Genomic DNA, 13,011 nt, shown 5'->3' on the forward strand with positions numbered 1-13,011 from the left:
TCACTTGACTTTGGAATGCTTTGGACTGAAGAGAGGCACACACTGCTTGTCAAGAACAGCTTTCCAAATCAACATATGGATTTACAGATTTTTCAAACACTTTCATTGCCCCTGGATGCCTACTAAAGACAGTTGTAGATAACAGTGCCCACAGACCAGCCAAAGCAGAGCCTATATAATTGAAAGTCATTGAATAGTAGTGAGGTGTTTTCAGCTCCGGCCCTGTACTGCCATTATGCTTGGCCGCATGACCTTGACAAAGTCATTTGGCTTTCCTCATTTTGTTCCTTCCTTAACGGGTGATTTGCTACCTTGAATTGTTAGATAAATTAAAAACCTACATTTGTATGACTTTTGTTTTTGTTCAGCTCTGTTTAAAAGAACTATGTGGTAAGTTATAGGCTTTTAACAAATACTTGTTGATGGTACACAAACTATTAACCTGGAGAGTGCATGCTTCTGAAGGACAGACAGCCACCTTCAGCTCCAGCTGGTCATTGCCACTGCGGAAGTACCATCCACATCATCTGGTTTTTGTTTGTTTAAAGAAAAGCCACAAGTCTAGATTTTTAATGTAGAATCTCCCAATTTTGAAAGATTGCAACTAATTAAAAATTTTGTAAAGCACCAAAGCCCTAGAAGGTCTAAACACAGGTTTTAAGCTAGACTCATAGACTGAGGTAGGTGTTCCTCCACATTTCGCTGAGACTAAGACAAATTAAGTCATTTCCCTCAGATCACATAGTTACTGGTAACAGACGCGATTCTCATGACAATCAGCATTTCTACTGTATAGTGGTAAATTTAAGAAATTGAAAAGCTATTTTAGAGTATAGAACTTAAGAATAAAAGAAGTAGGAAATCTTAAAACTCTAAAATGTAACCTATGTTCTTAGGAGAAAATGTGCACCTTCTATTACTTTATGCCAGGCACTTTGCTCAAAGGTGGATGGGTATAAAAATCCTACTTCAACCATAATTCATAGCACTATTCTAAATTAAAAATTAAGAGATGGGTAAAAATACCTTTTGAGTATTTTCATAATATTGAAATTTCAAATTGTGAAAAAACAAATTTACCCTACTGATTTGCATTTTAGGTATATTCAGAGTCTTCAGGAGCTTCTTGAATTTAAAGACAAAAGTGCTGAAGATGCTAAAACTATTTATGAGTAAGTACATGATTTTGACCCTATTCGGAACACAATTTAAAAAAAATTTTTTTTTTAACATTTATTCATTTTTGAGAGTGAGAGAGAACATGAGCTGGGGAGGGGCAGAGAGAGAGAGAGGGAGACACAGAATCCAAAGCAGGCTCCCGGCTCTGAGCTGTCAGCACAGAGCCCAACCCGGGGCTCAAACTCACGGACAGTGAGATCATGACCTGAGCTGAAGTCGGACGCTCTTAAACATCATGTAAAAAATATAAATGTATTGAACTTAAACTTGCTATTGGGTCACTTTAGGGAAATTAACTTTTAGTTTCTCACCACTCGAGAACATACAGTAGTACATGTGTCTATAGCAGCTCATACAAGTAAGACAAATATTGTAAAACAGTGAGTATAAGAAAAGACAGTTCAAGTCTGATGATTAGGGAAAATCCAGAAATGGCCTTGGTGCCATTTGGATGATAGGGGACTGGTGAGAGGACTCTTTATCTGGAGAGCTCAGGTGAACATTCAGCTCCAGCCAGTCATTACCAATGCAGAGACATTATTCAGATTGTCTGATTTTTTTGTGTGTTAAAAGCAGTAACTTTAGATTTTTAGTGTAAAATCTCCCCCAATTTTGAAGATTGCAACTAATTTTAAAAAGTTGTTTTAACACCGAAGGCCTACAAACACACCTCTGTGGTCTCACTTTCTGACCTCTGTAAGATGATGAAAGTAATGACAAATGTAATAACCAGTGTACCAGAATTGATAAACCCAGGTAGTCCCCTCAGGCAGTTATCTGCTTATTCCGATGAATGTTGCTCAGAACTTAAAGCCCACCTCTTTTGTTGTCCCCAGAGTCTCTTGCACATTTTTTTTTTAACTGTCTTTAAACATGATGGCAACATTTCACCTTTTAAACATAATTGGGTCTGAAAATAACATCAAGGATTTACTCTCTACCTAGGTATGAAGCACACTGTATATTTAATCTTTAAAACAGTGCTCTTGAGTTAATGCTATCTGTGCACAAAGAGGTTAAGTAACTTAAGGTAGCATTAAAATCACATAGCCAACTAGTGTGATGGGATCAGGATTTGAACCTAAGCACTTGCACTTAAAAATAAATGTACGCTATAGAACCTTCTGAAAATAGCTAGTCAGAGCTGAATCTAAAAAATAAGGTGAGCAATCAAGCAGAATAATCCTGTCTTGGGTTTTAAAAGAGAGAGGTGAAATAAAGGGGTGATGAGGAATGATGAGTGTTTGTTGTTTTTGAGGAGTTTTGTTGTTTGTATTTTGGATTAACAGTTTGGTTTTGAAGCAGATTACAAACTAGGAATTCCAAAAATATTTTGAGCGATGAGAGCATCACTGGAATAAGTTGATAGTACTCAAGATGATGACTTTGAATGGGAAAGCACTCATTCAGAAGTGTAAATTCTGATGGGTATGTTACAAGATGGATTTTATTTCGTAATTAAGACTTCTTTGCTCTTTTATCTAGATCTTTAAATTAACCATGCAATAAATGCCTTCTAAATGACAGAAGTGGGAAGGCTGGATGACTTGAAAATTTTTCTTCTAACACAACAGTTGACTCTTTCTCTCCCATTTTTAAACTTCTAGGATCAGCGACATTAAAATTCCTTTTACTTTTCTGTTCTCAGTAGTTCTTTCTCTCTTGGAACCATAGGGAATAGTTCCAAAACAGACAGGCTTTATTGGCTTATTCATCTTCATTCCTCACAGAGCTGTGTTCACTAGAAGCAAGCACTCTCTGTCTTCTCTTATGCTGAACGTCCGTGGAATACTGTCCTCGTAGGGAATGCTCAAACGATCTTAGTTGATGATGGTTAAAGCAAACCCTTAACATTTTTAGGATTGTGTTTTGTGGCAGCCTTACTTTTAGGAGTTCCAAGAAAATAATTAAGCTTCAAAAGTTTTATTTTGGAGGTCTTTATATTCTATATTCTATATATTGATGATCTGAAATACAGTTAAATAAGCAGAAGAAAACATGCACTGATGCTTTTTTACTGAAGTAGGGATTTCTTGCCTAGAAAAGGTTGGTTAAACGTAGATTTTAGTATTAAATTCACTTGTCAAAATATTTGGCTGTTTTGATGGACAGGTTTGTTTAGCTTTACAGATACTGTGATTCGGATCAGGAACCGACACAATGATGTTATTCCTACGATGGCCCAGGGAGTGATTGAACACAAGGAGAGCTTCGGGGTGGATCCCGTCACCAGCCAGAATGTTCAGTACTTTTTGGATCGCTTCTACATGAGTCGCATTTCAATTAGAATGCTACTCAATCAGCACTGTAAGTATCTAGAAGTCAGGAGAAGAAGCAAAATAAAATGAATGTGTTGGTATATTTTAAGTTTATTTAGAAAACTTCCCTTTAATAAACATTTAATTTTGCTTTTTTGTGTGTATTAAGTAAATAGACTGTCATGCAAAGGAGGTATTCTCATTGAATGTAAAATACTACGTTTAAAAAAAGTGTCTGTTCTACTGTTTGGCACCATTCAGAGACACAGTATTCAAATCAGGAAAAGGGCATTAGAGGGTTTAGCTTATTTTGTTTGTTTGTTTGATAGCTTTATTGTTTGGTGGAAAAGGCAAAGGAAGCCCGTCTCATCGAAAACACATTGGAAGCATAAATCCAAACTGCAATGTAGTTGAAGTTATTAAAGGTAAATGCTTAACATTTCTCCTTTCATGAAGGATGCAAAAATCAAAATTATTGAGTGTTAATTCATGCCAATAAAACAATTACTTATATCTTGAGATAAAACATTAGGAACAAATGCAAGGATTTGAGAATAATTTTATGATGTTAATTGTACATTATGTATAGGATGAATATTTTGTTGATCCAATTCTTTGTTAGGCAAAGTATGGTGATACTGTGAGGGCACCTGTTTCACTTCAAAAAGATTCAAGCTCCACCTCCCCCCGCTTTCTAATTCCCTGTACTAGGAGCCATAGTCTGTGATAGTTTGGTTTGCATTTTTCCACACTTTTTTCTGTTTATACCACATATACTCATATATGTATATGTGTCGTTGTTCTTACATTGTTTGCTTTGGGAAAATGGATGCTGTATGTATATTTTTCTATAAGCTTAGAGCCGTCACACCACATTCAGTACATATGGAAATACCTTAGGTTTTTGAGTGGCTTAATGGGTATTTCAGAATGTATTAATCCATCCTTCTATTGATGCATATTTAGGTTTTAATTTTTTTTTAACCAGTAATACTGAAGTGAACATCTTTAGACATGTGCTGACTTTACTAGTACTTTAGAAGGCAAGATTCTTAGAATTTAAGACATTTAAAATGCATTTAGGGGCACCTGGGTGGCTCAGTCAGTTAAACGTCTGGCTCTTGATTTTGGCTCAGGTCGTGATCTCACGGTTCATGAGATTGAGCCCCATTTCGGGCTTTGCACTAATGGTGCAGAACCTGCTTGGGATTCTCTCTCCCTCTCTCTCCTCCCTCAAAATAAATAAACTTAAAAAAAATTTTTTTAAAGCTAAAATGCATATAAAATTTTGATACCTCCTAAAAGGTATCAAACAATGAATTCCTAAACTTTTACCAACTCTATATGTTATGTGTATTGTAAATATTTTCTTCACCCTGCTGTTTTTACTTTGTTCACAGTGTCTTTTTCTTTATGAATGTTTTTATTTTCTTATAATCGTATCTGTCATTTTTCCTTTATGGCCGTTAGGTTTTATCATGTCATACCTTCTCCAAACTAAGACTGTTAAATTATATTTTCTTCCATAAACGGTTTTAAAATTTCGTTTATCAATAGTATTGCCATCTTAATGCATGATATAGAAATACATTTATTTTAATGCTTTTTTTTTGTTTTGATTTACACTAGATGGCTATGAAAATGCTAGGCGTCTATGTGATTTGTATTATATTAATTCTCCTGAACTAGAACTTGAAGAACTAAATGGTAAGCCTGATGATAATCTTTTCCTGAATGATTAGTGTTGTGATTTTCTGCGAAGGAATGATAAGAAGAATTTAGATTTGTTTTAATATAAAAGGACTTTTCATAAACTCTTTCATTGAATATGAAAGCCGAGGGAGAACAATCATGTTAAAAATATGTGTGTGTGTGTGCGCGCGCGCGTGTGCGCATGTGCATGTATGCGTGTATGTGTGTAATTAGTTGGATTCTGTCTGAAAAGCATTTTGGCTTCTTCCTCGTTTTGTTTATGTTCAATTGATAATGTTGATTCTTTCCTTATTTTTGTGGGTTTTCTTTTTGGTTAGTTTGGTTAGAAAAAAATGATGCCAAGAAAATTATATTTGACTTTTATATGCATTTCAATAATGTAGAATTGAAGAATTTAAGAATTCCACTTACTGAGTGGTAAATAATTTTTATTATTGAGGAAGTAAAAAGACTGGGGGTGTAAAGAGGAAAGAAAGATGCTGATCTGTTTGAGAATCTGTTAATCTCTGATGGTCTTTTCACCCTGACTAGTAGTGTGCCTTTTGGACAAAACAATTTCAGATATCTTGGAAGGAGATTGATAAGTTTCTCTGTGTTTCTGAGGGGTAGTGTAGTTTTGTAGAGGGAAAAACAGTTACTAAGTGAAGATGACCCTTTAAGAAGAATAAAATTAAGTAGGGTTTTTCTAAACTGTATTCTGGAACTTCTAGTGGGAGAGCAATAAAGAAGTTACTCAATTGAAAATAGAACTGCTTGGTGTTTTTCTAAAGCCGTATTAACTTTTGTTTATAACAATACCATTCAGTAACTGAGAATCACAATGCAGAGATGATATTTACACCTGAACTGCTGTGAGCATGTTCTAGGTGTCCCATCCATGTTTCCGTGGGGTGGTTTATTCAGAGGAGAGTCCAATTTATTGGGTCAGTTGGAATTCTAAGGTAGGGTGAGGCTTATTGCTTTGCTCTACTTTAAGTTCTGTTTTACATACAGCCTGCCCCCCTCACCACATCCCCAACTGGCCTTCTAAATTTAATAAAATGTTTGAATGTAGAATTCGTATCCCTTGATAAATTGATGCTAGCTTAATTTTTTTTTTTAATTTAAATCTATATACATAGAAATGCCTGAAATAAAACAGAAAACATTCCACATGGGAGAAACACTCAAAAAATGACTTTTTAAAAAAAAGTATTTTTTTTTATATTTATGTGAGTTGGACCATGGAACTTACAGACTTTAATACTTGTTTTGGTACTCTGTATTTAAGAGTCTCTTATAGTTTGCCTTCCAATGGGGGGTGGGGGAGAAGGGAAAATGGGTGATGTGAATTGAGGAGGGCACTTGTTAGGATGAGCACTGGGTGTTGTATGTAAGTGATGAACCCCGGGAATCTATCCCCAAAACCAAGAGCACACCTTACACACTGTATGTTAGCCAATTTGACAGTAAATTACATTGAAAAAATTCTTGCTTTGGAAAGTAAAATTCTGGCCTAAAGGCTGAGTGTCCTTTAAAAAGACTCACCATCATAGAGGAAATAGGAAGCTGGGTTGGCTAGATTGTCATTCAGGGTCGCAAGAATGACTGCAAACGCATGTTGTCACTGTCATATGTGAATGTGGGGTCAAACACTAATATACTGAAGAACTGGGGTGACAGTTCTCTCCCAAATAATAGTGTCCTCCATAGTAAATGTTTTCTTTTCATCACTACACAATATATACTTTAAAATGCTTTAAGCACATCTCTCTGTACTTTTATATTTTTCTCTTCTGCTCTGTAGCAAAATCACCAGGACAGCCAATACAAGTGGTTTATGTACCATCCCATCTCTATCACATGGTGTTTGAACTTTTCAAGGTTTGTAAAATAGTATTACATAACCTTTATCAGTCCTTTTCTGAGGTTAGGGCTCTGCTCTGAAAATTAAGTACTCTACCAGGTTTTCCTCAGTTTCATTAAAATATTTCATTTCATGCTCAGTGTCACGTCACGTTGCTGGAGATCAGCCTTTTGTCAACACTGATGGACATCTCAGTGTAGCACTCAGCTCATACTGGGAAGTCAGAAAGACCTGGGCTTGAATTCCAGTTCTTGATACATATGTGACCATGGGAAAATCAGTCAACCTTTTTGAGCCTTAGTTTCCTCTTCTGTAAAATGAGGATAATACTACCCAGGTTATGATGATTGGGAATAGCATACTAAATGTCCAGTACAATGACAACTCATTATAGGTGCTCAATAAGCTATATTAATATTTTTTAAAAATGGAATATTTAGAAGAGTAATTTTCAATTTTCTACCCTTAAAAAACCAGAGTCCCACTATTATATGTTTTTTTTTTCTTTGAAAAAGTCATTTATATTGACTTACAGGGCTTCTGCTATCATATTTGCTCCTTACAACAAATTTCAAAAGCTAAATAAAATGAGTCTAGTAATATTGAGAGTACTCTTTTCCCAAATAACGCACCAATGGCAACTTGCTAATGGATAGAAAAGTGAGTGAGGAGAAGTGGTACAGGTCCCTGTGGCTAAAAATGACTGCCCTAAATCAAGCTGATAGTCTCTGACTTTAGTTAACATGTCTTCAGCCAGCAGCAAACTGCTAGAAGAGGTGGCTTTCAGCCTGACCATGAAAAAGAAAAATACACTGAAACACAGAAAATCTAACAATATCATAGAACAGCAGGAGTTCAAGAATGCTCTTTTGTTCTAGGACATCAAGAACATATCTAATACCTTACAAATATCTTTCTCAAAGTGGGAAAATAAATAAGCAATTGGCACTTCAAGGATTAAGATTAATTTTTTTCCTTAAGATTTCAGTTACATAAAGGTCTTATTCCCCATGATGCTTAATAAAATAAATTACCATATTATAAAACAGATTTTATATAATGTCAGTAATAATGTCAATAATCTTAAGTAGCCTTTGGTAGAGATTATAGCATCCCCAGGGATACTCAATCCTGATGTGTATGTCAGGGCCACACACTCTGAATTTTTAGGAGTGTTTTTAAAAAATTTAGCTTAAAAATTTTTTAAATTCAGTCCCATCTTTTGCCTTTTTAACTGTATCTAGTTTTATCAATTTCTCCTCCATTGCTACATGTCATGTTATCTTTTAGCGCTCATAATATATTGGCATTGTGTACTGTGTATCCTTTAGGAACTGATCAAAACTAGGGATATTTACAATGTAAATCAAACTAGTGATGAATTGGATTAGTTTCTACATCATAAAACCATTGCTGTGAATACTATATGAAAAATTTTTTTCCTTAATTTATGGCAATTAAAATGATTCCTAAAAATAGAGACAAAACTCTTTTCAAAAAATAAGTTATTATCTACTAAACTATAAAAATATTTGGATAGAATTTTCAGCTTTAATGTAAACTATTTAAGTGTTGAGATGCCTGGTTTTGGAAAATATGCAACCTGGATTTGGTTGAAATCTTTAAGTCAAAGTATCTCACCAGTCGTCCAAAATGGACAATAATTTTTTGAAGTAATTCTTTAAATATAATTATAAGAATTATACTTTGGCATATTTCCAGCAAATTAAAAATTTTTTAATTTCAAATGGTGCCTATGTGTTTGAAAATCAGAATTAGTTTCTTCTTTTTTAAAGTTGTGTTTTGAACAGAACCCTAATGTATTTCAGAACGCGATGCGAGCGACTATGGAGCACCATGCTGACAAAGGTGTTTACCCTCCTGTTCAAGTCCACGTCACACTGGGTAACGAGGATTTGACTGTGAAGGTAAATGCTCCCTGGCATTGTTTTGTTTGTTTCGTTGATGTACAGGCATGCACATAATTTCTTGAAGATGTAATTTATTCTTACAAAGAGATCTTATCTCTAATAGCTAATAAGCATGTTGCTTCATTTATCTGGCAGATTATGGAATTATCCCTTGAGTCTCTTTCTATTCGGGTCTGTAATCCAGATGATGCAAGTAAAAATAAATCCTGAAAACACAGTTTAGCAGTCATGATGAATATCTACTTTGATAAAGTATATATTTTTTTCTTTTAGAATTTAACATTTATTTATTTTTAAGACAGAGAGAGAGACAGAGAGCGAGCATGAACGGGGGAGGGTCAGAGAAAGAGGGAGACACAGAATCTGAAACAGGCTCCAGGCTCTGAGCTGTCAGCACAGAGCCCGATGCGGGGCTCGAACCCACACACTGCGAGATCATGACCTGAACTGAAGTCGGATGCTTAACCGACTGAGCCACCCAGGCGCCCCTACTTTGATAAAATATTTGAGTGTTCGCAGTGTTACATAGATAGCATGTAACTTTTCATTTTTAAGTAACATTTTTCAATCTACTTTTATATCATTTCATTTGATTCTCGTAACGGCTCTTTAACATAGGAGCACAGGTAATTTTATTGTCAATTTTACAGGTGAGGAAACTAAGACACAGTGATTAGCTCATAATTAATTACCCAACTAATAAATGTAACAGGACATGAAGTCAGGCTCTCTGACCCCAGAGAGCCTTCTTTAGATAGTTTAGTTTCTTAGAGTATGAATATGCTCTTTTTTAAGTAATCCTTTTAAATTTTGTTTTAAAGTAATAAATGCAAAGAGTATAAAAATCAAATATATTAGTTCCTGGCCATTTGTAGGCCACTACTCAGAGATAATCTTTTAGTTATTTTTTCTGGGATTTATTGATGTATTTTTAGTAGTATTCTGATATCGCTATTTCTGAAATTTAAAAATTTTCAACAGCAAATACTAGCTTTCTGTTATGATAGCTTAGGAATTAGCTCTTGTAGAGCACCTCCCCTCCCCAACACAGCCTTAGTTGCTATTTTCCCAGTTTTAAGTTCATACATGAAATTCTGGATTGAAAATAATCATCTTGAAGAATTTTGAAGGCATCTACTGTTACTTTTTTAAAAAGTGTATAATTCAGTGGTTTTTAGAATACAAAGTTGTGCTACCATACCACTAATTTCAGAACATTTTCATCACTCCCAAGAAAAACCTCAATACCCATTAGCAGTCACTCCCCAACTTCTCCTACTCCCCAGTCTTTGGCAGCCACTAATCTACTTTCTGTAAATGGATTTCCCCATTTTGGACATTTCATAAAAATGGAATTATACAATATGTGATCTTTAGTGACTGACTTCTGCCACTTACTGTAATGTTATAGCATGTATTAGTTCTTCATTCCTTTTTGTGGCTGAATAATACTGTTATCCATTTTGTTTTATCCATTCATCAAGTTGATGGACATCTGGGTTTGTGTTGTGAGAAGACTTTGATAACTCGTTCAATCTCTTTATTTATTATCAGTCTATTCAGATTCTGTATTTCTTCCCGAGGTAGTTTCGATACTCTAGGCCTTTCTAAGAATTTGTCCATTTCACCTAGGTTGTTTAATTTGTTGGCATAGTGGGGCGCCTGGGTGGCGCAGTCGGTTAAGCGGCCGACTTCAGCTCAGGTCACGATCTCATGGTCCGTGAGTTCGAGCCCCGCGTCGGGCTCTGGGCTGATGGCTCAGGGCCTGGAGCCTGCTTCCGATTCTGTGTCTCCTTCTCTCTCTGCCCCTCCCCCCTTCATGCTCTGTCTCTCTCTGTCTCAAAAATAAATAAAAACGTTAAAAAAAAATTTTTAATTTGTTGGCATAGAATTATTCATAGTATTTCCTCATAATCCTTTTTATTTTTGTAGGATTGGTAGTAATGTCCTCACTTTCATTCTTGACTTCATCAATTTGAGTTCTCCCTTTTTTCTTGGTCAGTCTTGCTAAAAGCTTGTCAATTTTGTTAATCTTTCCAAAAAAAACTTTTGTTGAGTTTTTGCCATTGTTTTTCTATTCTTTATTTCATTAATTTCTACTCTCATGTTTGTTATTTCTTTCTTTTCCTTGCTTTTGAGTTATTTTGCTTTTTTTTAGTTCTTTTTTGTTTTTTTTTGTTTTGTGTTTGCTTTTTTTTAATTTCTTAAGGTGGATTTTAGGTTATTGATTTGAGACCTTTTATAGCTATACATTTTCCTCTAAGTACTGCTTTCTTTCTATCCCATAAGTTTTTTGTTTTATTTTATTTTTTTAACATTTATTCATTTTTGAAAGGCAGAGAGAGAGAGAGCACGAGGAGGGGAGGGGTGCAGAGAGAAAGGGAGACACAGGATCTGAAGCAGGCTCCAGGCTCTGAGCTGTCAGCACAGAGCCTGACATGGGGCTCAAACTCACAAACTGAGATCATGACCTGAGCTGAAGTCAGATGGCTTAACCAACTAGCCACCCAGGTGCCCCGTATCCCATAAGTTTTTTATGGTGTGTTTTCATTTTTATTCATCTCAGAGTATTTTCTAATTTCTCTTGTGATTTCTTCTTTGACCCATTGTTTCTTTAGGAGTATGTTGTTTAATTTATATATATTTGTTAATTCCCACATTTTGTTCTGTTATTGACATCTAATTTCATTCCATTGTGGTTAGAAATACAGTTTGTATGATTTCAGTCCTTTAACATTTATTGAGACTTGTTTTATGGCTAACATATTGTCTATCCTGGGAAGTGCTTCATGTGTACTTTTGAGAAAATGTGTATTCTGCTATTGTTGGATAGAGTGTTCTATAGATAGTTGTTAGGCCTAATTGGTTTATAGTGTTATTCAAATCTTCTATCTTCTTGTTGATCCGCTATCTAGTTGTCATATCTGTTATTGAAAGTGGGGTATTAAAGTCTCCAACTACTATGGTTGACTTGTCTATTTCTCCTTTCAATTCTGTCAGTTTTTGCTTTATGCATTTTGGAGCTCTGAGGTTAAGTGTATACATGTTTATGATTTTATATCTTCTTGATGTATTCATCTTTTATCATTGTAAAATGTCCATCTTGGTCTCTGATAATAATTTTTGTCTTAAAGTGTATTTTTATCTGATGCTAGTATAACCACTCCAGCTTTCTTTTGATTTCTGTTTCCGTAGCATATCTTTTTCCAAGATTTTCCTTTTAGCCTATTTGTGTCTTTGAATCTAAAGTGTGTCTCTTCTAGACAACATATGGTTAGATTATGCTTTTTTTTTTTAATCCAGCCAGCCAGTGTCCATCTTTTAATTGGAGTGTTCAAGTCAGTTACATTTAACATAATTATTGTTAATATAGAATTTGTGTTTGCCATTTTGTCATTTGTTTTGTATATATCTTATGTCTCTTTGATTTTTTATTTCTGTATTACTGGTGCCTTTTTTTGTTCAAATGATACTTTCTGGTGTACCATTTTAATTTCCTTCTTGTTTCTTTTTATATTTCTTTGAGTTATTTTCTTGGTGTTGTCCCAGGATTACAATTAATATAGTGATTTATTTATAACAACTCAGGTTCAATTCAGATTAATACCAACTTAATTTCAATAGTATAGACATACTTTGTTCCTGTATAGGTCCATTCCTTCCCGCTCCCCATCCTCTGTACTGTTATTGTCATAAAACATACATTTTTATACATTGTGTGTTCATCTACACAGATTTATAATTATTCCTTTCTGAAATTGTCTTTTAAATAAGGTAGGAGAAAACAGTTACACACAAAAAATACACATATACTATCTTTTATATTTACCTATGTAATTCTTTTTCCTGGTGCTCTTTATTTCTTCATGTGGATTTTATTGTCTAAAGTTCTTTCATTTCAGGCTAAAGGAATCTCTTTAGTATTTCTTTATAGAGCAGGTCTACCAGTGATGAACTCTCTCAGTTTTTGCTTACTTGAGAATGTCTTAATTTCTCTTTCATTTTTGAAGAACAGTTTAGCTAAAGATAGGATTTTTTGGTTAATACTTTTTTTTCAGCACTTTAAATATGTTAATCCTACTGC

At 34.6% G+C, this 13,011-nt stretch overlaps 1 protein-coding gene and 1 long non-coding RNA gene across 3 annotated transcripts in view; both read left to right on the forward strand.

The window, feature by feature from the left end:
- The window catches only part of LOC128314066 (uncharacterized), a 158,769-nt gene that overhangs the window by 56,201 nt on the left and 89,557 nt on the right, over positions 1 to 13,011 (forward strand). The window lies entirely within an intron of this gene.
- The window catches only part of PDK1 (pyruvate dehydrogenase kinase 1), a 35,801-nt gene that overhangs the window by 3,695 nt on the left and 19,095 nt on the right, over positions 1 to 13,011 (forward strand). For both annotated transcript variants that reach the window (XM_015086291.3, XM_027055487.2), the window contains exons 3-8: positions 1,101 to 1,172; positions 3,302 to 3,486; positions 3,767 to 3,862; positions 5,067 to 5,144; positions 6,937 to 7,013; positions 8,826 to 8,924. In XM_015086291.3, the coding sequence (XP_014941777.3) occupies positions 1,101 to 1,172; positions 3,302 to 3,486; positions 3,767 to 3,862; positions 5,067 to 5,144; positions 6,937 to 7,013; positions 8,826 to 8,924 (607 nt within the window). The remainder of the gene's footprint in view (positions 1 to 1,100; positions 1,173 to 3,301; positions 3,487 to 3,766; positions 3,863 to 5,066; positions 5,145 to 6,936; positions 7,014 to 8,825; positions 8,925 to 13,011) is intronic.

The sequence above is a fragment of the Acinonyx jubatus genome, chromosome C1 (genome assembly GCF_027475565.1).
Source record: "Acinonyx jubatus isolate Ajub_Pintada_27869175 chromosome C1, VMU_Ajub_asm_v1.0, whole genome shotgun sequence".
Taxonomy (NCBI): domain Eukaryota; kingdom Metazoa; phylum Chordata; class Mammalia; order Carnivora; family Felidae; genus Acinonyx; species Acinonyx jubatus.